The sequence below is a fragment of the Neolamprologus brichardi genome, chromosome 6, assembly GCF_056152115.1.
Source record: "Neolamprologus brichardi isolate AB-2024 chromosome 6, ASM5615211v1, whole genome shotgun sequence".
NCBI lineage: Eukaryota > Metazoa > Chordata > Actinopteri > Cichliformes > Cichlidae > Neolamprologus > Neolamprologus brichardi.
This window is the reverse complement of record NC_142109.1, coordinates 33,767,647-33,795,508: the sequence shown is the minus strand read 5'-3', so window position 1 is coordinate 33,795,508 and position 27,862 is coordinate 33,767,647. Positions and strand designations below refer to the sequence as shown.

At 39.7% G+C, this 27,862-nt stretch overlaps 1 protein-coding gene across 1 annotated transcript in view; it reads left to right on the top strand.

Moving 5' to 3' along the window:
- LOC102781677 (integrin alpha-L-like) overlaps window positions 1–27,862 on the top strand; it is a 69,130-nt gene that overhangs the window by 30,797 nt on the left and 10,471 nt on the right. Inside the window, exons 3-16 of the mRNA XM_087842160.1 lie at window positions 12,300–12,374; window positions 16,075–16,204; window positions 20,056–20,138; window positions 20,232–20,317; window positions 20,404–20,518; window positions 20,638–20,768; window positions 20,882–21,024; window positions 21,112–21,262; window positions 21,475–21,610; window positions 21,710–21,783; window positions 22,363–22,480; window positions 22,670–22,812; window positions 23,716–23,862; window positions 23,949–24,146. Of these exons, the coding sequence (XP_087698286.1) occupies window positions 12,332–12,374; window positions 16,075–16,204; window positions 20,056–20,138; window positions 20,232–20,317; window positions 20,404–20,518; window positions 20,638–20,768; window positions 20,882–21,024; window positions 21,112–21,262; window positions 21,475–21,610; window positions 21,710–21,783; window positions 22,363–22,480; window positions 22,670–22,812; window positions 23,716–23,862; window positions 23,949–24,146 (1,698 nt within the window). The 5' untranslated portion in view covers window positions 12,300–12,331. The remainder of the gene's footprint in view (window positions 1–12,299; window positions 12,375–16,074; window positions 16,205–20,055; window positions 20,139–20,231; window positions 20,318–20,403; window positions 20,519–20,637; window positions 20,769–20,881; window positions 21,025–21,111; window positions 21,263–21,474; window positions 21,611–21,709; window positions 21,784–22,362; window positions 22,481–22,669; window positions 22,813–23,715; window positions 23,863–23,948; window positions 24,147–27,862) is intronic.

The window sequence follows — 27,862 nt, the reverse complement described above, 5'->3', positions numbered from 1 at the left end:
GCAACAAGCCTTTCTGACTAGAGCAGTAATGTTTGAGCATATTAGTATTCATCCATAACCCCCTTCATTCATCCATGCATCTCAATTATCACGCAATTATGAAGTGACACCCACAATATTTGTATACGAGGAAGTGACTGCAGGAAACAGTGGACTGTCCAGTCAATATTTCAGGAGGATAAAAGAATCAGTGTGTGCTAAAGCAGTAATACTGGTTCAACAAATACTGAATACACAAAGCTTTTCAGTGTCTAACCTCTCACCTTTAAATTTTGTTTCCTATAAGGAAAAAGAGGCTTTCCTGTTCATTTTAAATACAATCACTGAACAGCTGAACAGCTCTTTTGCCCGCTTTGAGTCTCAAACACAGCAGTCAGCCACACCACCCCAGTGACCACCACAACCCACACCAGCCTCTAATAACTCCCCACTTATTCTTGAGACACAGGATGTGAGGTGTGTGCTCTGTGCAGTGAACCCCATCAACATTATCCAGAACCAACAGTTTCTCTATTGCTACCGATAACTCACCGGTCTTCGTTTCTTCCTCTGTGAAAAGTTTGGGTGTCATCCTCGACAGTACTCTATCTTTCAATTCACACATTAATAATATTACTCGGTCTGTATATTTTTAATTACGCAACATTAATCGTCTCCGTCCTTTTCTCACCCCACATGCCACTGCCATTCTTGTCCACAGCCTTGTTACTTCCCGGATTGATTATTGTAATTCACTTCTTTTTGGTCTTACTCAAAAATCCGCCCACAAGCTCCAACGCGTCCAGAACTCTGCTGCCCGCATTATCACCAGGACCCCTTCTGCCCACCACATCACTCCTGTCCTGCAGCAGCTTCATTGGTCAAATATCGCATCAATTTCAAAATACTCTTGTACACATTTAAGGCTATTCATCATCTCTCTCCTCCATATCTCTCTGACCTGGTTAAGATCACCGTCCCATCTCGTTGTCTCAGATCTTCTTCTTCCCTTTCACTCTCCTTCCCTTCCCCCCGTCTTGCAACCACGGGGAGCCAGGCTTTCAGCTGCTCTGCTCCACAACTCTGGGATTCCCTACCTCCTGATTTAAGAAACATCTCTTCCTTCTCTCTCTTTAAGTCCAAACTCAAAACCCACTTGTTCAAAATAGCTTATCCAACATAACCTTTCCACTCTCCTATTTTATTTGTTTATGTCTTATGCTTTTATGATTCTGTAAACTTCTTGCTTTTATGTTGCTTTTAAGTGTACAGTGACCTTGAGTGTTTTGAAAGGTGCTTTCAAATAAAATGTATTATTATTATTATTATTAAGGCTGCAGGTCCTGATGGAGTACCTGGGAAGGTGCTCAAGGAATGTGCCTTGCAGCCAGCACAGGTCTTCACTGACATCTTCAACCTGTCTCTGGAACAAGCCATTATCCCATCTTGAAATCTGCCATAATCATCCCCATCCCCAAAAAAGTCACCCATAACCAGTCTCAATGACTTCCACTCAATTGCACTAACCCCTGTCATCTATGTCTGTGAAGGTTCTCAGTCATCCAGGTCATCGTAGTCAAAGGAGCTTGTAAAGAAAAGCGTCTGGACTTCTTTAAGTTGCTTGAAGACGTTTCACCTCTCATCCAAGAAGCTTCTTCCTTTCTAAGGTCAAGGTGAGTTCAAAGGTTGACCTTAGAACTGAAGAAGCTTCTCGGATGAGAGGTGAAACGTCTTCAAGCAACTTAAAGAAGTCCAGACGCTTTTCTTTACAAGCCCTTTTGACCCCTGTCATCAGTAAGTGTTTTGAGAAACTGGTTCTGTGGCACACTGTGGCACCTACTACTACCCCCACTGCTCATTACGCTGCTCCTTGGACTTTAGCATTAACTCATGTCTGTGTTTAAATTGTCGGTGCTCAAACTGTCTGTGTCACTCCGGTATTGTGTATTTATTTTATTTGTATGATTATTTTATTGTATAGCTTCTTAAAATGTGCTGAGTACATGTGCACTTTTACAGAGCTGCTTTTAATCTTGCTATACTGTGTATAATGACGATAACGGCTTTCAACTTCAACTTCAGTCCACACGTGTCCTGAGCTCGAGCTGGCGGGCTGAAGCAGCGTGACAGTTTGTCACGTTCACACTTGGTTTGGCCACATCCGGAAATCTGTCACATCAGAGACACCAAAACATCTTTATGCCAAGTTAGGATGAACTTCACTACACGATGTAATGAAACCATACAGAGGTTCTGTTAATAAAAATATCAGTTGACAAATAAAGGTTACACTCCAAATCTGGAGAGTTAGTGTTTGTTGATATTTCTGTTACTCTTACATCTACAGTCATGTGAGAAAAACCCCACCCCATCAGTTCCTAAGTTTCACATATAAGTACAATACTTTAGCTTGTAACACCATTTGAAATAATCAGTGTGGAGGAATTTGGTCCCACTCTTGTTTCAGTTCATTGACGTTTGTGGGTATTGATTCATGCACAGCATTTCAGTCAGTGTGATGTCTGCACTTTAACCGGGTCATTGCAGCACCTTGATTCTGGTGATTCCTGGTATTCCTCTTTGGCAGAAAGGTCCAGACGCCAATCTACCAAGAACGTCTGCTTTGATAACTTAATCAAGTGTATTTGATTATCAGCTGCTGCTTTCCCTCTTGATTCCTATGGAAGCAGTAAGAACATACTTAAATGTTCACACACTGCTTCTATTTTTTGTCTCAGCTTTTGCTAAATAAACAATGACATGGTGTAAAATGCTGTTTCCAGACTTTTAGGACCTGCTCAGGTGTACATGATTTCTTTATTATGTCTCTCACATGACAATAACTGTTAGTTTCCACCTCGTGTGCAGCTAGCTTTCATGGAGGGGCAATCAGTTTATTTTATCAAGGTCAGTTTTTTAAAGGCAAATACTGCCCTCACTGACTGTTAGCGCTCTAAACGTAATTTACTTTTTTTTATCATATGTTTAACTTTTATGTAATCAGGCCAGACGGCCCTGAATAGTCTGCTTTATATGATAATCACAGCAATTCCTGGAAGATTCATATAAAATCGCATGTCTGCATGAATATTTATAAATAGTGTGGGTTTCATGTAACTATAAGGTTGGCAAAGAAAAGATAGAAGTCTTTGAAGGTTAAAACATTCAACGGTCACTTCAACATTAGACACAAGCACACAGTGGAGCAAATATTCATGTAATAAGATGAAGGTTATGGGGTACTGTGTGGCAGAGCAAATATGTGTGTGTTTGAGTGTGTGTGTGTTTACTTGGCCATTAAAAAAAGGTATGAAAGACACCCCAGAATGTGCTGAAGTACGCCAGCGTTACAGCAGATGGTTAAACAAACTCAAGTCATATGAGAGTCAGTTGGCTTTAAACACAACTAACTGCCTGAACACACAGATCCAAAACCATGTGGACCATTACTGGGCCAGAGCACAGCAGAGGATGCCAACACTCAGCTGCTGTTGGTCTGATTCAGATGGCTGATTTGGGGGAGTTTGATTTGTTTGGTATATCACTGATATTACTAATGTCACTAGCCTGGCTGTAGCTCAGGAGGTAGGTAGAACAACCTTCTACTAATAGGGAGCTCTGTGATTTGCTCGTCAGCTGCTCCAATCTCAATGCCAAAGTGTCCTTGGGCAAGATGAACCTTAATTTGATGATGCATTCATTAGAGTAGGAAGGTTAGAGAGAAAACACTTTGGCATAGAAAAAAGTGCCAATGAATGAGTGAGTGAATGAAGCAAGACGTAAAAAGCACTTTGAGAGCTTAAGTAGAGTAGAACAGTGCAATATAAGAACCAGTCCATTACTTTCTGGTATTGTGGCAATACTGCTAATAACAGGTGAGTACTGACATGTCTAGAATCATATTAGCAGTCATTTAGTGTGGCTTTATACTTATAAGTTGAATATTTACTCTATTTTTAGTTTGATCCAGATTCAAGAAAATCTTGGCTTTATAGCTGGCAAGTCCTGAAACAGGGTCACCAAAACATGACACACACATAAGCTCCAGAAGTGCTTCTGCCTTCTCTGGGACTGAGGTCATTTAAGATGGTCTGAGATGAAGTGAAAAATTATCATATAGTCAGATTAATTAAAATTAGAAATTTTGAAAATCAAGTCCTGTTTGTAAGGTTTATTGTTCCCATTTTAAACAGCATTCCTGCATTTTCAGGAAGTGGCGTGTAAGATCATTCCTTGAGTAAATGCTCTTAGTTCCAATAGTTTATACTGTACACTCAGCATATACTGCAGCTGATAACATAACAGTGTTGAACTGGATGAGCAGTTGTGGATAAGCTTAAATCACAGAACTGGAAAGATGTGAAGAGGCAAAGTGAAAATGTGATTGTTCGTATGGTTGACTGCAGCTGGAAGTTCAGTAATAATCATGACAAACAAAGCAGGAGGACACGATGAAAGACGAGGTTAACCACGCTCACGGTCATGGTTCGGCCATTTAGCTGAAGTCGTGTCATTAAAACTTAATGGTATTTTAATGAGGAGGTTTGCAGAGGCAGAGAGAGATGAAAGTTCATCTTTAAATATATTCATTTAAAAAAAGAAAGGACAGTCCAATGGCAGTTACCATGACAACAGCACCCGTGAAGGCCCTTTGAGCCGCTGAGGTTACTGGAAGAGGACATTTGATTAGAGGGACCTCTGACTCTGACGTGGGTTTATAATCAAAAAAGCGGATGATGATGTCACAGCAAAATTACTGATATGTTCCGTTTCTAATGGATACGATGTGAGAGGATACTGTTTAAATGTAACTTTAAGTGAGATGGTAAACAACAATGTGTCATTTCCTCCTCAGTAGAGGTGTCAAACATGAGGCCTGGAAGCCAGAATCGGCCGGAAAAGACTCCAATCCGGCCCTGAAACCAGTAATCACTTATTTATTTTTATGTAATAAGATGCAAGGCTTCAGGGTGCTGTGCGTTTGTGGCGGACGGCTTAAATTTTGTATTTTAATCAATTTTACAGCTTGTCCTATTGATAAGGAGCTCCCCCACACCAAATTAAAGTCCCTGTTTTCACCATTTTCTGTAATTTTACACATTTATTTCTTACAATTCAAACCCAAAGAGTCATGCTGACAGAATGACCTGAGCACCAAACATCCCAGCTCCCAGTCTGATAATGCATAAATAGGAAATATCTCGATGCGCTGAAGCTCCATAAAGAATCTGCTGGCAGTGCATAACCACCAGAAACATCAGATCTACAGTTTTTCTGGAAAACAATGTTAAGTCTGTAGTTTTAATGTGGAAGCTGATTGGTTTAAGATTATTTTCCCACAAATACAGAAAGAATCAGTTCTGTGTTATTAATGAGAAACAGATAATAGCATATTTTTGGTTGAAGTCCTCAGTGGAACAGTTGAAGTGTATAAAGATGTCAGCGTTTTTTGCTTTTCCCAGATTCATTTCAAATGATGTTTTTCAATTTAAATTAAATGTATGCTTCAGTACTTTATCTTTTTATTAAATTATTGAGATATTATTGAGAGAATGTGTTCTCTAATTTAATCCAAAAGATAAAAACACCCTGGGCAATGTTGTCACAGGTCTCATAAAAACCAGTCACAAAATAATTATCCAGCCATCATAACACTTGGGCAAGCAACATACCCTATGTATGTAAAATGAGGCTATCCAGAAAGCCAGCAACGTGCGTCACAAGCCTGAATATCAGCGCTACCAGTAACATAACAAAATGCATCCTGGTGTAAAATCAAAACTAGATGATTTAAAACATTCTTAGAGTCTAAACTACTGCGTGTGTGTCCGGATTCAAATGTGCAAAGCGCCAGATTTGATACAATTGTTCTGAACTTCACGTGAAGTTTTTCATTTTCTACAGCAAAGATTAAAACAAACAAACAAACTGTATTATACATATGCAGAGTCATGCAAGCTACAAACTGACGCTTGCGATATACACACAGGCCCTTTATCTGCAGAGCACTTCTACTTTTGCTCGATGACCTTGCATAAAAAAAGATCACACCGACTTCCTTTTTTAGTGCCACATCATCCTTATGCTGATTTACCAATGCACTTGTTTTTCACTTTTTCAATAATTACATCCTGGTATAAAAGTGCATATTTCTATAAATGCATCTGAGAGAGAATCTGGAACATCATAATATTTTTCATAATTTGGTATCTTAGATTCAAACTATTGCAACTGCTCTTTGCGTTAAACTGCATTACACCGGTACACAAGATTGAGCTGAAAAACATAAAATATAATATTATATGAAACCATAAACTATACTATTTTATATGTAACGCAGAGGGAGGAGAGGGGAGGGGCTGGAGCTGCATCTAATAACCAGCTTGCAAAAAAAAACAACAAACACAAAAAACGAGACATCATGATATAGACGAATTATTTGCACCGATGTGTTTTCTAAATTCTATCACACATATATACGTGAAAAGTGAGCGTGAGGGCCCTCGGTGCGCCTGCTTGCTGCTGCTGCTGCGCTGAAGTCTCACACACAACCTGTCAAAAGGGGAAGGGGAGCAGGCAGCTTCCAAATAGTGCACATTTCATTCATAATGTTGTCAATCCAAGCCCATTATGTTAATTATTTTTTCCTGGGTTGTGTGAAATACCAGAAAAAAAAAACCCTATACAAACCGAATCTGTGCACTAAGGTTCGGTCTGTTAGGTTATGTTGTGGTAATTCTCGAGTTAGAGGATGGGTGTTGATACTGGAGTGCAAAACTAACACCGATGGACAAGAAAATGTCAAAGTCATCAGTTTAGAAGAAAAAAAGAGAAGAGGAGGACAAACGACCAAAAGATAGAGGTAAGCAGATGTGTCGGATAATGGCAGGTATTATGTATATCATGTATCCTGAAACAAGATAACATTAATTATTAGTAGGGATAGTGAAAACTTCTGTTTATGTTTGATAGCCATTTGGCTATGATAGTAAACAGACAGTCAGTGTTGGGAAGGTTACTTTTAAAATGTATTCCATTACAGAATACAGTATACATGCCCCAAAATGTATTCTGTAACGTATTCCGTTACGTTACTCAAAGAGAGTAACGTATTCTGAATACTTTGGATTACTTAATATATTATCATGCTGTTTACAACTACATGAATGTACTATTGCTGTGATTTATTACTGTTACTGAAGGTCCGCGGCTCCGAACCGTAGTAAAGGGACCTCTGGCTAATACGGTGGGTTCTGTGTCGGCTCGTAGCCGAAAACTAGCTTTACTTTGTTGTCTGGGTCAACTTTGCTAGCGAGAGACAGAGAGAGGCATTGAAAGGCTGCTCCAACGGAACTTATTGTTTTTGGAGGAAAACACGAACACGGTGTACAGTCGAGTCTTAATAGCTTACTTACAACTGGGCTCGTCAGGCTCTCTTCTTGGCTGCAGTGGTTATTATTATATTTACATGCTTCCAGCTCCCATTTTTGCTCGATGACAGCTCGTACTTTTCCTTTTTCTCCCTCCCTCGCTCACAGACACATAACGTGTATGGCAGTCCATTCTCCCTGCAGCACAGACTACACTGCCTATGATGCTACATTCTTTAGAGCTATACCTGTAGCATTCTGCCTATTAGCTTAGCACAACAACAACAAAAAGGCCTCTCTCACCCAGGAAACACGCAGAGAGAGAGCGTCACCCTGTAACCATGGCAACCGTAACGCTGCCGCCTGGAACAACAGAACGTAGCTGTCAAACAAAACCCAAACAGTCCTGACCCGCCACAATATGAAACAGGGAAGTACCGCCGTGTAATCCATTTATTTCAACAAAGTAACTGTATTCTAAATACCACCTTTTTAAACAGTAACTGTAACGGAATACAGTTACTCATATTTTGTATTTTAAATACGTAACGGCGGTACATGTATTCCGTTACTCCCCAACACTGCAGACAGCAGAGACTGATGTGGCTTATTGAATCTTTTGGACTGTGTTCAGAACAATATTAATTAGCCATTAATTTGAAGAGATGTATTGTTGATTAGTCTCCTATTCTCAATGTACGAAGAATGACCAGAGGGAGTGTTTGCCCAGGGCACCAAATGGGCTAAGACCGCCCCTGCAGCCCACCAGAAATGGACAACAGAAGACTGAAAAATTGTTGCAGTTTTCCCACAATCTTCAGATACAATGCAGGTTTAAAGCACCTCGGCACTGTTTTCATTGGTTCTCATGGAAGATAAGTGTCTCAAAAGGTGAACTTGGCTTTCAAAACAGATTACATACTAGCATAAGGCAAAAAAATTAAAACACAGGGAGCTTAAGCTGACCTGATTACCACACTGACCAACAACAATCTGGTGGGGACTTGTGACTTCAGATGGTGTTTAAAAAAGATTACCAGATGGAAAGCAGGTGACAGGTGACAAATGGGAACTAAGGAGGCACCACTAGTGGGCGGGGCTTGCACAAGACCAACCTTTAGCCACCTTCAGTGGGAAAAGATGAAGAAGAAGAAGAAGAAGAAAGTTTGTGCGTAGTAATAAAGGCCAAAAAGGCCCAAAAATTAATTAATGAACTACTTTTTCACCCTCACTCTGAGACAGCATGTTTCTAATTTCAGTGATACGAGCAAACCCCCTACACTTTATTAATAAATAAAACTTGGTATCATATGCACTGCAATGAAAATGTATGCAGTGTTTTCAAATAATATTGCCCCACACAAGCATGAAGATAGCTCTGGTCTCAACATGGAACCCTGTGAAATTAATTCTATCAATGATTTAAACTAGCAGAGCACATTTCTTTGAATTTATTAAATAATATTGGTTAGACTATAAAACAATTATGCATAACCTTCAGTGGGATTTCAGTGTCATGATGAATTCTAAACCCTGACTAAAACTCTTCAAATAAACCTTTCCTCTGCAATTATCATGTCAAGTGAGGCTGTGTGGCAGGCAGGATGAGGACCCGAACATCAGACTCAAAAAAAGGTTGAACTCAAAAGGACAACTTTATTTGCTGGAGAAAACTCAGACATCAAATACAAAAACTAACCAGGAGCTAGAAACAAGTGTTACATCCCCCAGGAGGATTTCTCTTCTCCCTACTAACCCTTTGTTTTGTCTAGGCTCCACCTCCTCTGTCCTGATTGGATGCTGCGCAGAGTCCGGCTAATTGGTAATCAGCAGAGCACTACTTAAGGCCTGTGGAGCTGTGCTTCTGTGCCCTCTGGCCATTTTGGTTGCCATACCTGTGCAGGCTTACATGCCTTTGTGACGTGTATGAGCATTGTTGTTTTCATGTTCAGACTGCTTGTAGGGGAGAGCTGCCTCTTGCTTTGACACCCTGTTTTCTCCTGTTTATGTGTTGTTAGGTAGGTTATGGTTATAGGTTGTATATTTTGTTTCTTTGGAGTTACGTAAGTTTCTTTTATTTCTACATCAGGGATGTTTTGTTTGTTATGTTGGCCTTGGCTCTCCCTGACGTTATACCTCAGTCTGAACCCCAAATCTCATCACCAGCATTAACCTTCTACACTTACCATCTTGGCTCCTCCTTCTCTATCCACCTTTATGTTCGTCCCTTCAACCCCCTAGACTAGCCAGGAGACGTAACACAAGAAACTAAAAACTTGAAAGCTATAGGAAACTAACCAGGACCACAGAACTAGGAATTGTCATGAGCACGGAGGAGACACACAGCAATGAAGGTATACAAAGCAACAAAGGCCAGAGGAAAACACAGGGCTTAAATACACAAGGGATTAACGAGGGAATCATTAAAGAAAACCAGAACCTGAATATTAAGAATAAAAAAAACACAAACATGGAGTCACCAGACTTCGGACCATGACAGATCAGTTAATTATTTTACTACTATCTACTTTCTGAAGAATTTTTTAAAAAATACAATAATTTGGTCTGCAGTTAGCTGAAACAACTAACTGACCTTCAAAGTAAGAGAAAGGTAGTAGTGTGTAGCCTGTAACAGGGATCAACTGATCAAATTCACCATTGTTGTAGGAACTTGGCATGCTGATGATTTAGAGGAAGACACTACTTAATTTAGTTTGGAAAGCTTGACAGAAGACAAAAAAATATAAATAAATATCAACAGTTATTAAAGTTGCTGTATTTGATAAAAGGCCCGCTGGAATTCTGTGAATATTTTTTCTCTAATAATTATTCATTTTTATTTATTCAGTAATAATTAAAATTTTCACTTGAACATACTATATTGTCAATAAAAACTTAAACGATTGGTAAAAAAAAAAAAAATGGCACCCTATCCCTACAGTAGATGTGGACTAAATGGTTTTAGATGCCATTGTCATGGAACGGACATATTATAGTTGTTTAAGAAGTGTTACTACCACCTAGTGGTAACTAAGCAGAATGTCTTTTTTGTCGAGGAAGTGGTCTACAGGAAGTAGTGTGCTCTTTAGCTGCTGCAGTGACAGCATTTGTAATCTGATGGCAATCTCTGCAATCCTGGTGTTAAAGTCCACAATATCGGCTTCATCCATAAGTTCCTATACATTTAATGTGTATTAGTAAGTTTTGACACTGTTTTGAGTTAAATCATATGGAGGCGGGTAGATGCTTGTATGTTTTCAGCAGATGCTTCATCTGTGGTCGTGTGTTTTTCACTAGAGCAATGTTATTCTCCAGTGTAATGGAACATGTCTTCATTGTGTATTTTGTATTCCTTTTCTTTGTACAGTTTTACAAAAAAGAGAGAGCGAGAGAATTTATTTTCATCATTAAATCCTGCCAAACACAACAAGCGGCCTGTTTCTTGGAGGATGAAGTGCTGGGAATAAAGATTGTTAAGCTAGCTGTATAGCTGAAATTACGTTGCCTGCAACAAACTTTAGTGAGGACAGCATAGCCATAAAAAAGTGTAAAAGTGTGTTTTTGACTCGAAGTTAAGGAAACCGCTGCTTCTCATATCAAATGACTGAATGAAGCAAACTCTGTATTGTCTTAATATCCCTCCGCCAACGTAACATAAAACTGAACCTGCCCCACAGGTTCGATGAGTGTGCGCAGCACGTGCACGTTCGCGCGCACTCATCGAACGTCAGCTGTTGGCAAGTTGTCTTGTAATGGCTTGCCATAGTCTTGTGGCAACTGACGAATTGAAACACATGAGCGTGCTGTGTTCGCGACACAGATTAACTGTCCTTTTATAACCCCACAAGTAGTGCTGGTCATTAGCCGCTAGCTAACTGAGCAAGGCTGTCATGGGTCTGTAGCTCTGTCCACCGTTTTAGGGACATATTTAGTTTTAAATTAAGTTACAGGGCTTTTCCCTGCCTTTCTGGGGTGCTTATTTTTCACTGAAAACTATCTAATATGCATAGCCACGTAATTATGGATTATTATAATTACGCTATAAAAACACTGTAGTTTAAAGAAAATACATTAAAAACAGATTATATTCGATTAATATTTCAAATATGACCAAATGCCGATTTTACAGGAATAAAATTATTGTATGCATGTTTTATGTAACAGAATTTATTTAAATTAAAACTTATAAATAAAAACAATAATAAACACAATTACAATAGTTTGGTTCTATAGCATTTTTCTATCATTATTTTATTATGGATTAGGCACAAGAATTGTTAAATTTTGATTATTAAATAATAGATTAATGCAATAGCAAACTGTGCCTTGTTATCAGATAGACAGCAAGTGGAGAGTGATAGATCACATGAGGAGATGGAAGGAGGAAGAGTCGCAAAGAGTGAGTCACATCAGAGACTAGTTTATGTCCCACAGTTTTGTTTTGTTTTTAATCTGTTGCCTTATGGTTCCAAACGCTGTCACCAATCTTTGCATTTTATTACTATCTCATAACACTTGTTTAATAAGCTAACACCTCTCCTATGGACTTTTTAATGGGAACATATTTAGTTTGTCAGATCAACACAGCCCTGCCCATCAACACTATCAGCAGCAGGAGCAGCAGCAACCCCTCAACAGCAACATTGTTCCCCATCAGGTTAAAAAAAGGCTACGTTTGCTTTGCGTTATCCCCACCTGATGACAATGATATATTTTGATAAGATTCCATATTAGATTATTGATGAATGTGGGTTTTTGTTATTCGGCCTGGTTCTGTGTGCCCCTTTTTAACTTTGAGAACCCGCCCCTTCAAACATCTCTGCACGGCCCTGTGTCCAGATAAATGAGAGGTGTGACCCTCCCATTGTTCGTGTTTCCTCCAAGTTCTTGAACTGGGCATCCTGTTTGGTGCTCAATAAAATGCTGGCTTGTGTCTTAATCCTATTTCAGACTAAGAGATCGGACTAGAGCAACACAGGACGATGAAGGACCACATAGTCTGGCTCATCTGTACAGTGGCTGTTGGTAAGATTTGAAACCGGTTTCCTCCATTTGAAATAGACAGAGATCCTTTGTTTGTCTGGGGAAAGAGTTGTGGGAGTTTTTCTGAATATGAACTTTGTGTGTGCACTTCAAAAACAGGCAAGTGATTTCTTCCACATGCTCCCACTTTTAGAAACAAAGCCAATTCAGTTCAGTACTAAATTACAACAACAATCATTATATTATAAGCAGTGTTGGGAAGGTTACTTTTAAAATGTATTCCATTACAGATTACAGAATACATGCCCCAAAATGTATTCTGTAACGTATTCCGTTACGTTACTCAATGAGAGTAACGTATTCTGAATACTTTGGATTACTTAATATATTATCATGCTGTTTACAACTACATGAATGTACTATTGCTGTGATTTATTACTGTTACTGAAGGTCCGCGGCTCCGAACCGTAGTAAAGGGACCTCTGGCTAATACGGTGGGTTCTGTGTCGGGCTCGTAGCCGAAAACTAGCTTTACTTTGTTGTCTGGGTCAACTTTGCTAGCGAGAGACAGAGAGAGGCGTTGAAAGGCTGCTCCAACGGAACTTATTGTTTTTGGAGGAAAACACGAACACGGTGTACAGTCGAGTCTTAATAGCTTACTTACAACTGGGCTCGTCAGGCACTCTTCTTGGCTGCAGTGGTTATTATTATATTTACATGCTTCCAGCTCCCGTTTCTGCTCGATGACAGCTCGTACTTTTCCTTTTTCTCCCTCCCTCGCTCACAGACACATAACGTGTACAGCAGTCCATTCTCCCTGCAGCACGGACTACACTGCCTATGATGCTACATTCTTTAGAGCTATACCTGTAGCTTTCTGCCTATTAGCTTAGCACAACAACAACAGGCGCTCTCTCACCCAGGAAACACGCAGAGAGAGAACGTCACCCTGTAACCATGGCAACCGTAACGCTGCCGCCTGGAACAACAGAACGTAGCTGTCAAACAAAACCCAAACAGTCCTGACCCGCCACAATATGAAACAGGAAAGTACTGCCGTGTAATCCATTTATTTCAACAAAGTAACTGTATTCTAAATACCACCTTTTTAAACGGTAACTGTATTTTAAATACGTAACGGCGGTACATGTATTCCGTTACTCCCCAACACTGATTATAAGGTAAAGACCATACAGTAATGTGGCAAAAAGGACGCCTCTGAAACTGATGAAATCTTCCTTTAAGCCTTTGTGGAGTTGTATGTGTTACGTTAAAAGAGCAGATTGTATGAGGAGTATCTGTGTTATAGATCGGAATTTGTTGTATTTTTTTTAGACACACTCTCATTTCAAATGTGTAAAGCAGGGGTCCCCAATCCCAGTCCGCGAGGGCCGGTGTCCCTGCAGGTTTTAGATCTCACCCTGGGTCAACACACCTGAATCACATGATTAGTTTATTACCAGGCCTCTGAAGAACTTCAAGACATGTTGAGAAGGTCATTTATCCATTTAAATCAGCTGTGATGTGTGGAGATGGAAAATTATTTTACTGTTACTATTCATGACCATTATTATTACTGTTGCATTACTTATCATTTATCATTATCATTTCATTAGAGCATTTATTGAAACTGTTGATGTTACATTAAAGTCTGTATTTCAGGTGTTAGCTGAATTACATAATAATCTTTCATTGCAGGTGCAGCTGTAATCATGTTATACGCATATTGCATTTTTGTGCTAATTAAAGAGTTGAAGCTCAGTTGATAATGGTTGGAAGCTTCTGTCAGCGTGAGTTTGATCGATCAATTGGAATACCTACTGGGCTAATGAAAGACTGCATACACGCTTACAATTCACCACATATTATATAGGAATATAATAAAGGCCTGTGTGCCCTCATGTTGCACTGGAGTCTGCCTGGTAACACATGACTCAAACGGAGTCAGGGAGTATGCTTCTGAAATGTCTTTGTTTGTCGAGTAAGGTCATGCACTGAGGTCAAGACACACACACAGGGTGCCTGCACACACACATAAATAGTATTTAGATAGATACTGATAATAGTGCGTCACAAGCAGATAATCAACAAGCATAAGTTCCAGTAAGTTTCCAGAGATCCTAGGACACATTCTAAAAAAGAGCAATTCCTTCCTATGTTCCTCCACTATCGCCAGATGCTTCCTGTTATTTCACTTCACTTATCTGTGGAATTAAACTGTCACGTATGCAGGTACAACTTGCAGTTGCGAGCGGACCAGTGATAAGTAATGCAACAGTAATAATAATGGTCATGAATAGTAACAGTAAAATAATTTTCCATCTCCACAGATGGATCAAGGACACATCTAAAAGCTGCAGGGACACCGGCCCTCGTGGACTGAGATTGGGGACCCCTGGTGTAAAGAGTAATAAATATATCCAGTGTTCCTCTGACCCTCCAGGATAAGCTAGCTAACTATACATAATCACATTCAGGAGCTGGAATTCCTGAATGTGTTATGTGTTCCTGCACACGAAATATTTATTTGATCACTCAGAAAACAATGAGATGCCAGGGGGAGCGACAGCGCAGCTCGAGAGAACCCAGCAAACAGATTTTCCAGGGCCTGGGTCTGGCGCTCTGCCTGGTCCTGTAGCTTCTGCAGTTGTTGTCAGTTACCCAGTCAGAGCGCAGGGGTTTCCAGTAGTTTATTGACTATGTTGTCATCTCGAATGAACAGTAAAATATATCGGTCACTGGAAATGTATCAGGAAAGCCCACCCAAGTAAACGGTGTGTGAGAAACACCATATATAGAAAAAAGTGTTCATAGATAATGAGTGTGACAAGGCTCACTCATGGATTCCCTCCAAGCACAGAATACCAACAGTTCATTCAGCTCTCACAAACACATTATCTCAGCACACATATACAGTGTTGTGGAAAAGGGTTTGCCCTCTTCCTGATTTCCTAGTTTTGTATGTTTGACATTGAGTCCTTTACAGCTCTGTGGAAGAATTTTGGCCCACTCATCTTTGCAGTATTGTAATTCAGCCATATCAGAGGGTTGCTGTGTTAGTTTTATGCCAGATATAATGGGACACACAGCTTCCAAAAAGTCAACTTTTGCCTCTCCAGTCCACAGAGTATTTTCCCGAAAGTCTTGGGGACCAAAAAATAGATGTTTTCTGGCAAAAATCTATATTTCGCACATAGCCATATAAGTTTAGATTTTTTCTCACTCAATAAATACAATCATTTAGAATATGCATTTTGTTTTTACCTGTGTTATCTTTGTCTAATATTTAAATTTGTTTGATGATCTGAAAGTGTGACGAACATGCAAAAAAAAAACGAAATCAGGAAGGGAGCTAACATTTTTTTACACCTTTGTACATCATATTCAGTGGACCTGCCCTGTTATCAAGTCCAGTTCTGGGCGTGCTCTTTTCATATTCCTTTTTTCACACTAGCTTCTCAGCCCGTTCCACCATGTGCTCTTTGATACTGCCCAGTATCATGCTGGGGCCTCTTCTTCAGGCCCCAGCATGATACTGAAATAGGAAGAGAGTGACTGATGCAAAGTGATCAGTCTTACCCGACTCACTGCCCCCAAATGATTCAGGCACACCTTTCCCATCTGCAGCAGTGCAAAAACCGCATCCCGTATAAGCTGTGCTTTTTGTTTATTGGTGATGCAAGTTTCATTTAGGGTATTAAAGTCTTAGTTAGTATCAATTTAATGCTTTTCACTTTCTCAGCTTCAACCATCCCTGCCTGTTTGGCTTTTAATATCGACACAAGAAATCCTGAAGTCTTTCTGGGTGAACCAGGTGATTTCTTTGGATACAGAGTGCTACAGTACTTGAACAAGTTTAGTAATAACAAAGGGTAAGTTTGCTGCTCGGTTTGTCACTTCAAATCTATATATTTGAAGTGACTATATATTTCTCTTTTTCTATCGTATATAAGATACTGTGACAAAGTGAATGAACAGCTGGAATACTCTCCACTTGTCTCAGAAGTATTAACTTTTTACACATGAAGCTCATTATTCTCTACATATGTTTATTTGCTATGTTTGCTAACATCGCTTCACTTACTATCCAGGGTTGTTTGTGTAAGCATTGCATTGCAGTCAAAATCAAGTCAAATTAAGTTTCACATATATTGAAGGTTACTGTCAATAAATGGGAACCTGAAATGTCTGCTTACCTACCACCTTCCATTACACTCGAGCCAGACTACTTCACACACTCCTGTGATGGATTGTACTTTTGACTCAAGACATCGTATTAGGGATGCAACAATACCAATTTTTTCAAACCGAAACGATACTGATACTTGGATCTGAGTACTTGCCAATACAGAGTACAAAAACCGATACTTCTACCACACACACACACACACAAATGCAATGAATTGGAAGACAGGTTTTATTTTATTCTCTGCCGATAAAATAAATAATAAAATATTAAATAATATCTTAATAAAAATGACCACAAAAAAAATTTCAAGCGAAGAATAAGCACTTCTCTTAAATTATTGCAGAGTCTCCACATTGTAATTTAACAAAATATCACTGAACTATTGGCACTGTCTCGAGCTTTAGGAATAATAAATAAACACTTCTGTTTGGAATAAAATAAATACAAATTAGGTTTGAGAATAAAATAAACTTTTAAATTATTGCAGAGTGTCCATATTGTAAACAAACAAACAAAATAACAAAAGTATTTGGCATTGACGAACAAACTCCTCATCTGCCCGTGGATCATCAGTCCACTGTGCCGTTAAACCGAGGACTGACATCGCACACACACTGCTTGTCTTTACCTCTTTAGAAAGTTTTGGCATTTCGATTTCATATCGCAGCTCGAGTATGCTGAGAAGAATCCTATGGTTTCCACGACCGGCATTGGCTGGTCATCCAGAGCGATAAAATGAGTCAGAGCCTCTGTTATTTTAACTGCCCGTGGATTTTCTCTTGACATTTTTCATCGCTTTTCCAAAACCTGAGTTAAAGTTGGCTGTTCCGGTCCACACTGCTGACATTTTGTTTAGCCTAGCTACAGCAGCCTCCAGTTTCTCTTTTTTTATCCCGAGCTGCCAGTCTCACTCGTCTAGCCCTGTGCCTGTTTAGCGCGGGATGTCCCCCTAGTGGCCAATCTAAAAAACTACAACAAAAATGACAAGCCACCCTCTGATTAATGAAATAAGTTAGTATCGGTTCATGGAATCGGTTAACTTTTACGAGTATGAGTACACACACATTTTACAGTATCGGCCCCAATACCCGATACCAGTATCGGTATCGGTGCATCCCTACATCGTATAATACTGTATCCTGTGAGTGATCTAACACTGTTGAAGGCACTAATTAAAACTCTTCTGCTGCATTTCAAACCCAACGTTCAACGTAATTACATAGATTTAGTAGAAAATTTAGTAATAATTTAGTAAAAATCCATTTTTTAAAATAAATATTTAAGTTTCTGTAACATTTCTTCCTTTTTAAGTGCATGAAACTAATTGTTTTTGACTAATTTGAAATACTGCATGGATGAAGGGAACCACATTTAACAGTAATTTCAAGGAACTGAAAGTCAAATGTCCTTTAATACTGTAATGAGCAGGCATAAGCAGGCACGAGGCGCAGTGAGTGAGTAGCTAGTTATTTACTGTGACTGGTATCACATGTTGGAGTGTGCAGTGTGATGCTTTCCTTATTTTATTTTTTTTTTTTTGCCTGTCCCATTTGGTTCTTTAGCCGTCAGAATTGTTGTCTGAAGACCAACAAGGATACCCAATGGATTTATTTTGCCAAATGGATCATCATGGCATTGCCGTATTGGTCCATTTGATCGACCTTTGTTTTTATTATTTATTTTATTTTCAGTTGTTACAGACGGGACAGACATGAGTGAGGGATAGGAAAGGGAGAAAGAAAGAGGAAGGAAAAGAAAAACAGAAGGGGAGAGGGACATTGAGAAAGGGAGGAAAAAAAATATCTCCGGGATCACCTGTTGAGAGAAAAAGAATAGAAAACAAGCAAAAAAAAACAAAACAAAACAAAGCAACATACTATACACAACACCATCGCATTAATCTACCTAAGTGTAAACAGCAGTAAATACTAAATATTGAATGTTGTTGTGCAGCACGCAGGACAGACAGCGCACAATGTGCTTTGAAGTAGCAGCCAAGAAAGGTGTGATTTAAGTCTACAAACAGTGAACACCTGTGTGCACACCTGTGTGGATCGGCGCGCTTGTATTCAAATGGTTTCCCCATGTAATGGTCTGCAAGAGGATGTAGAGAGCCATAGCCCTGTCCCCCAGGGCATGAAGCAGGCATGGAGGAGATCCAGGCCCCAGACATCCAGAGGTCCCAGAGTGCAAGAGCCCAAGGAGGACCACCGGAGGGGCATCCGTGCCACCTTCATGGGAAGGGCTGAGGATACCCAGGCGAGGGGTCACCCAGTAGCCACCGGGCAGAAACTAGAGGGGGCTGCACCGGCGTGCCCGCCGGCTCCGCCGGCAGCCAGCTGTGCCAGAGTGAACCGAGCCGCAGGCACAGAGGCCGGAGGCCCGAGGGCCCTCCGCGCCCCGGAAGAGGCCTGACTGAGCAGCAGGCGCCAGGCCCCGCCAAGTAGCCACCGGGAGTGAGCTGGCACATGACCTGAGCGCCCAGCCCCGGACACCAAGAACCAACAATGCACCGACCCCTGAGGGCATCAGTCACCGGCAGGGAGTGTGGTGAGGGGAGATAGGCCTCCACACTTGGAGGGCCTGGGAGTTCCCAGAGAGGTGGAGTCTAAGACCCGACCTGACATATAGACACAGACAAACAGGCACACACAGACACAGACATGCATTCCCACCCTCATGCACACATATACAAACACTCAGCACTCACCCAACGTAGGAATAAACGTAAATGGACATGTACACACAATCACACTCCCCAAACATACTCTATACCCCGGGTCCAGAGTATGTTTGGGGAGTGTGATTGTGTGATGCTTTCCTTATTAAAGAAAAAATATATTTCTGATGAATTTAAACCATTCTGATCATTTTACAAAGTGTGTAATCACCTTTGGTGTTCTGACTCTGTTCCTCCAATCTTCTCTCTGTGTTTGTTTGTTTGTTCCCCTGCTTAGTTTATGTCAAGTTAATCTCATCTCTTTTTTCAGTTGTCTTCCTATTGTAAGTTTGGATATTAATATAAAGGAGTACAAATATATCCTAAAAACTTTCATATTTAATGAACCATCTATTCTTCAAAGCCTGAATATCTAAATAAAGGGGGAGGAGAGATGGTAAATGGACTGGTTCTTTAGCTGTTTAGCACTTAAACACTGATGACCCATCATAGCAGAACAGAATTCCAGCAGTGATAGGGGATAGGAGAGGACCCCCTGGAGTTTAGACACTGGTGGTGGTGTTGAAGATGCAGAGGCTTGGATGGGGGTGAGACAGGTTTTACAAACAAGTGAATGAGTACTAAAACTTAAAGCAGTCAGAGTGGAGAGTGATTGGCTCACAGAAGGCAGGCAAGAAAATGACTGGACTAGAATAATGAGGTTGGTATGAATTTGACAGCGTGGGAAAATGTAAGCGATGTAGAGAATAGACTAGGAGCTGAAGACCCAGGAAAGCAGGCAGATGATTACAGACCCTCCCCATAGAACTTATGCATAAACTTCATTAACTAATTAGTGTCATAATTTTCCACAGGATAGTCGTCACTGCACCTCTCAGGCTAAATGGATCTGGAGGAATTTACCAACCTCACCAAAACAAGTGGTTCAACCCTTCTGGTATCAACAGAATATTACACAATTTACAACGCCATTAAAATATAGGAATACATTACTGTAAAAGTTTGTGTATTTTATAATAAAATGCTTCAGTTGCAGAGGACCTGCAGTCAAACACAACAGCAGTCAAACATCTTGGCTTGTCGATCGCTGCAGATTCCTCCGGCTCCAGATTCACTGTGAGTAAATCACTCTCTCTCCTCATCACTGTGAGCAAAACAAATTAATATGCAGCGCTTTATTTAACTTTTATGCTCTGATTTAGGTTTGCAGTCCAAGTTTGGTGCATGAATGCAATGAGAACTCCTATCTGAACAGTATTTGTTATGAGCTCTCTGATCAACTCCAGAAAATCTCCTCTTTCAAACCCGCGTATCAAAGTAAAGTGTGTTTTGAAAAGGCGTTCCTTAATGTTCATATGATGACTAAATTATTTTATTTTTTCATAAATTTTATGGGATTTGGATGCAGACATATTTTAATTTTATTATTTTCCCAGATTGCACCAAAAAGACAGTGGACCTCGTCTTTCTGTTCGATGGATCAGCGAGTATGACTGAAGCTGAATTCAACAAGAATAAAGATTTTATTGTGGAGATAATGGACAGCCTGAAGAACACATCGATCAAGGTCACTGCACTACTGCAACATTTAAGCATTCACAGCTTTTATTAGTTAAGATACTGTATATATAAGATATACTGTTTAGTGTCGTATCTAAATAATTTATGTTGGTTTTTCAGTTTGCAGCAGTTCAGTTCTCCACAACAGTCCACAAAGTGTTTGACTTCAATGACTATAAAGCCGGACGTGCTCTTGATAAACTTATGAAAGAAAATCATTTAAAAACTCTCACCAACACACACAGAGCCCTCGAATTCATTTTGTAAGTTTTATTTAGTGTTAATGTGTTCATGTTTACAGCTTGGTTTATTTTGAGTGTGACAAAATCTGTTTTATACTTTTGTTTCAGTGATAAAATCTTTGACAACAAAGCTGCAGGCGCCTCTCCTGATGCAACTAAAGTTCTGATTCTAATCACAGACGGAGATCCCACTGATACAGACAAAAAAGGGATAATTAAAAAATATGATGAGAAAAATATAATTCGTCTTGTTATTGGGGTAATGTCATATATCACGCCTCCTTTTTTGTCACGTTTGGTTTCTTCTGTTCACTTCTGTATAACAATCATGGCTCTTTTTAATATATGTGATGAATATGAGTTTATTGTTGTGGGTCAGAACAAGTAAATTCCAATTTTTATTCTAATGTTGTCTTTTTTTCTTATGCTGACGTCAGACTTTCATGTTTTAAAGCTGTGTTCTGGTTTCAGGTCAATTATGCAAAGCTGGATGAATTTAGGCTCATCGCTTCAGAACCAAAAGACAAAAATGCCTTCAAAATAGAGAATTATGATGGACTCACAGGAGTACTGGAGAATTTTCAGAAAGCTGTCTTTGTTATGGAAGGTGGGGTCTAATTTCTTTCAATCAAGAATCAAGAATTCATGTCATCTCATCTTCCACATGTGCAGCTGTAACGTGTACTCCCTGATGATCCATATTTAGGTTCCAAAGGGGCTCAAGCAGGAAACCTGACTGATGAAATGTCTCAGAGTGGATTCAGCGCTGTTTTCAACAAGGTGAGCAAAATCTATCTGAGCACCCTAAAGAATCATCTGGAGATCAGACTAAAGCAGGGGTCTCAAACTGAAATGAGCTGTGGGTCACTGCCTGCACTGTCATCTCATGTGAGGGCCACTTTTAGTGTTCAGTAGTACAAACAAGAAAACACCCACAAATATTTCCCAAAATGTAGTGTTTTGTTTGTTTGTTTTTTAAATTTCAAATATTGTATAACAAGACAAAACTGCAAACATGAATGCACATTTTTTCTCACACTTAACTAACTTAAGCCTTTCATTGACCTACCAAATAAGCGAATTGGTACTCTCTTTCTGGCCAGACACAAGTGCAGACATAAATGTACAGTGAAAGGCCAAATTGCATTATATTTCTTCATATCAATATACGGAGTTTGAGTGAAGGACTTTATCCATGCTAAATTTAGCACTTCAGCATCCTTACAACTTTTCTGCTGCTGACTAACTGGAAAATGAGTCCAGCTGCAGCAGGTCAGATGACACAGTTGATCTTCCGCTTCCTTTTCTAACCATACCTGGGATTTCTGTTTCATTACACCTGCACATTCCTGTTTTTAGGATACACTGATTCTGAGTTCAGTGGGAACAAACAGCTGGCGTGGTTCTCTCCAAGAACGTCGAGGAGAAATGGAAAAACAAGTTGAGGATCAAGAAATGGAGATGGACTCCTACATGGGTAAACTTTATTTACACATTATCTGATGTTTCTTTCTTTAAAATAAGATTTCGTTATTTGGCTCAACACTTGAACAAATGAACTCTGGAAGCTTCCAGTCTAAATCATTTTTAATATCTTCCAAGTACAACAAATACACACATTAGTTTTCCAAATAAAAACATGTTGTGTTATATTTGCCTCTTGCAGGATATTCTGTCTCTGTTGGAGAGAGGGGTGGTGTTTCTTTGTATTTCACGGGTGCACCCCGGTTTCAGCACACAGGACAGGTCGTACTTTTCAAACAAAACAGCAACAACTGGATCCCAGCACAAAGAATAACTGGAGACCAGGTCGGTACCTTTTAATTGTTTTTCTTCATATGGCTCAGTTTGTTTTTGGAAGTCATTGTGTGTCACCATGTCATTGTTGATAACTGAATGCAGTTTTGCCTTGAAACAAATACAAATTTTCTTGATCAAATCTACTGTTATTTCTATTTTAAACCACTTCTAAGTGTAGATCAGTGATTCACATTAACAATTATAGAAAGGTGCGCTATATTATAAAGTAAAGACAGTGAAATATTAGAGAACCACAACAAGCAGACGATCAGCATGATCAAACACTTGATTGAACTCTAGTAACAGGAACAGACCTCTAGCAGACTAGTTGAGATAAAATAAGACAGAAAATAAGAGCATGGAGAGAAATCACAAATGTCAAACATGACAAAACACAAGCTAAAGGAGAGAGAAGACAGAAGTCACCAAGTTGCAGTAATGATGTCGTACAGGGATTGAAAAGATGGAAGTGAAAGAAATATGAAATGCATCACTAGTAGTCTGAGTCTAAAATGATGATAGCGTTCAATGTTTGCAACTTTCCAGACTTGTGCAAAGGCAAATAAACTCTGTGGGTACACAGAGGAAACCAAAGAACTTCCTCACACTGGCACCTTGTTTGATTTAATAAAAACAGTTCAAAAAGAAAACTTGTTCAAAGCACCGTAAAGGATTACACTTACTTTGCAGGCGTACATGTCGGTTTCTGGAACTGTTTTTAGGGATTCTTGTTTTTGTCATCATAATTATTTTATTTTGTGAAATCCTATTTTCTGGCAGTAATATTGTGTTTTCTGTCCATGAAGCATTTTCCCTGCATTGACCATTTTTGAGACACATTTTTTATATCCCTAAATGATATAAATCTATAATTAAAACAACACTGAACTAATGATATAACTAACTTGTCAGATCGGTTCCTACTTCGGCGCCGAGCTGTGTTCGGTGGATATTGACTCAGACGGTGACACTGACTTCCTGCTGGTGGGAGCGCCAACGTTTTACCAGCTTCAGGAGAAGAAAGAAGGTCAGATCTACATCTACACTCTGACTGATGAGGTGAGCCACCACTTTGTGATATTACAGTGTGACATTCAATGCTTTCATGATCAAACTCAATGAACTAATGTCCTCCTTTCTCATAGCTGCAACTGAAACGTGAACTCACCGTGATGGGACCATCCATGGGTAGATTTGGCACCACCATATCCAGCCTCGCAGACCTGAATGGAGATGGACTCCGAGACGTTGCTGTCGGAGCTCCGCTTGAGGATGATAACAGAGGTGCTGTGTATATCTACCTTGGAGACAGACATAGAGGGATACGCAGCACTTTCAGCCAGGTGAGAGACGGACATGGAAACCACAGTAACCATGAACAGCAATGGGTTTGGAACAAGTGAAATAATTTTCAGTAATTTTGAATTTACTTTTAAAAACATTTATCTGTCTCAGTCTTAACACCTACATAAGTTACATTCAGCAACAGCATCGTAGGAACTTATACAACTTATAAAACCTTATGCATGTATAAATGGACATAGATGGACATAGCCACTGTGACATCACTATAATTTAAGCCGAGAAAAGTCAAAATATCAATGTAACATGAGAAACTTTTACGTTTCTCAATCTTTGACTTTCAACATATTTAGCCGACTTTTCTTGTTCATCCAATAACAATATTCCTCTGAACTTAAAAATAAATGTTAAACTAAAAAAAAGAGAAATTCTTGTTTTTGCCATTATAACGTTTGACAGTTTACTTATTTCCTGTTTGGCTTTTTTTGGGGGCCACAAGTTTGTACAAATGGGAGCATCGTGTAAAGAAAGATGTCTGCTGTTTTGTTTTTTTTTAAAAAAGGGGAAAACAGAGGGCCAGATCAGAAATGTTCTTGCTAACCTGACAGGAATGTTGTAATTAGGTGAAGAAAAATATTCAAGTGTCTGGAGGTAAACCTCAGTGAACTCAATAATAGTCAAAGGTTGCTATAAAGCTATAGAATCAACTTCAACTTTATTTGTGTAGCACATTTAAAACAGCTACAGATGACCAAAGTGCTTTACAGGTCAGCCAGTGAAAGCAACGGGGAAAATAGAAATAATAGAGTACACTAAAATAAAATAATGTAAACTACAATAAAACAGAAAAACAGGGTGTTAACTCGAGCTGAAAGCCAGGTGAGTTTTGTTTTGTCGCCATCGTAGTGCTTTAATCTGCTGAGTCACCTGAGATTAAAATCTTTTAAGGTACAGCTGGTCATGAATCCCACGATTTTAAGTATCATTTCAAGTAACAAAAAAAACTTGAACAGCACAAATCTCCAGCAATTCAGCTCAATCTCTGAGCAGTGTTTACTTTTAATGGAATAGTATTTTATTGTATAATTTAGTACACTTTACATAATTTTGTATTACTGTAATTGTTTTCTTCATTTGAATATAGTACACGTGTAGCATTCATTTCATTGTTTACTAACTAACAACAACAACAAACATTATTTATATAGCACATTTAAAAACAGTGGTGTACCAAAATGCTTAACATACAAGAGGGGGAGATGAAGTAACAGGGGAGGATGAAGGCTGTGGCAAAGTACCAACATGCTAGATGGCATTAAAAACACAGAAGCAAAAGAAATCCATATAAAAGAACTAGGGGTGCAACGATACTCGTATCAATATTGAACCGTTCGATACAGTGCTTTCGGTTTGTAAGCATATGTATCGAACAATACAAAATTTTTAATTTATTTTATCAACTTTTATTCTGACGGTGCTGTCTGTGTTGAGAGCTCAGTGGATCTGCGCTCGACTACTCCGCCTAGGCTGTACTGTCGAGCGCAGATCCACTGAGCGCAGCACAAGCTAGCAAGACAGAAGCTAAGCTCGTTGCAACATGGCAAATTGAACCTCCCCCACCCTCATTCAGATCTGGCCTTTGGAACTATTTTGGTTTTCATGTGAAGTATGACCCTGAAGGTAAGCGCGTCATGGACAAAAGTAAAACAGTATGTTGGATGTGCCACGCAATGCTCAATTACATGGGTGGGAACTAGTGTGTTAGCACAGTTGGCTCGTTAACGTGTTGAAGCTGTCCAGCCCCACACACGGGGCGATCCGCGGTAGCTCGTTAACGGAGATTTGCCGTGTTGTGGCATTAACGTCATTTCAACGAGATTAACGCTGACAGCACTAGTGGGAACACAACGGATATGACTGCACATTTACTCCGACATCATCCTAGTGCAAAGACAAGTGGAAGCAGACAAAACCAACAAGCACGCATGCTACAAACTTCACCCGAGTCATTTAGACAGCCGTTAGCACATGATTCTCCTTATGGGGACCTGATATGTTTAATATGCTGCTGAGAATATAGCCCAGAAGAAGCGTATAGTATAGCTTTTATTTTGGAAAGAGCCATAGATAGATTTATTTTTTTATTACTTTGTTGTTTCAGCAGTATTAAATTTAAAAACTGTACTTTTGAGTTAAAATATATATTTATAATTTTAATAAATGACAAATAAAAAAGCATGAACATTTTTTTGTATCGAAAAAATATCGAACCGTGACACCAAAGTATCGAACCGAACCGAACCGTGGATTTTGTGTATCGTTACACATATTGTTCTTTTTAGGGGTGTAAAGGATAAAACAGTCAAAAATTTTAAAAATGATTAAAAGTAGTTAAGAATGGACTGAAGATAGAAATAAGCATTAAACGAACTAACAACCAATCATTAACTGGTAGAAAAGGTGAGGCTAAATAAGTGAGTTTTTAACCGCAATTTGAAGGATTGAATGGAATCAGACTCGCGGATAGCGATGGGGAGGTTATACCGTAGACCGGGTGCAGCCAAGGCAAACGCGTGGTCACCTCTAGTCTTCAGCCAGGGTCTCAGCTGTACCAAGAGTTCCTGGGAAGATGATCTTAGTACTCTAGTAGGGGTGTATAATCTAAGTAGCTCAATGAGGTAGCTTGGAGCTATATTGTTAATAATTCGGAAGGTGAGCAGCAGGATTTTGAATCAAATGCGATACTTAACGGGAAGCCAATGCAGATCAGCAAGGACAGGGGTGATAGAGACACGCCGCCCACTACCAGTAAGGAGATGAGCCGCATTCTGAATTTGCAGTCTATGGAGGAGAGTAGAGTTAAGACCAAAATGAAGGGAGTTGCAATAATCCAACCTAGATGTCACAAAGGTGTGGATAAGCTTTTCCAGGTCCCTATGCGGGACATAATGTCTGACTTTGCTAATAAGACACAATTGATAGAAGCAAGATTTGACAACAGCAGACGCATGTTTGTCAAATTTTAAAGAGCTGTCCAAAAACACACCCAGGTCATTAACAGTGTCGGTGAGGAAACTATCAAAGGAACCGAAGGCATCACGGAGTTGGCCACGGGGGATACTACTGTCAAACACGAGAGATAAGAGAGTTACCTGCGAGCCAATTTTTGACCTCGCGCAAGCACTCACGAAAACCGTGCAAAGACATATCAGGATCATCAGTTAATTCGAAATAGATCTGTATGTCGTCAGCATAACAATTATGTGCAATGTTGTACTTCACAAAGATGCCTAAGGGGAGCATATACAGTGAGAAGAGCAGGGGGCCGAGGACAGATCCTTGAGGCACGCCGAACGAGACAGGTGCAGCAGAGGAGAGATAAGGGCCAAAATTGATCGAGAAAGAGCTATTAGAAAGATATGACTTAAACCAATCTGGGGCGGCACCTCTAATGCCAACTGTGTGTTCAAGCCTCGCTAATAGGATGTTATGATCTACCATATCAAAGGCCGAGGATGGATCCAGTAGGACCAGGACTGAAGAGCGTCCAGAGTCAGCAATCAGAAGGAGATCATTGAGCAAGGCTGTTTCAGGAAAGAGAATGAGGCAGCTCAGTCTCTTTCCTTTGACAAGAGTTTCTACCAATCCTACTATTAATGATACTAACTAATCATGAGAACATATTCCAGCTGATGAAATCCTGAAAATACAAGCCAAGGGCTTCAATTAACCTTCACATGAAACATCAGAATAGGAA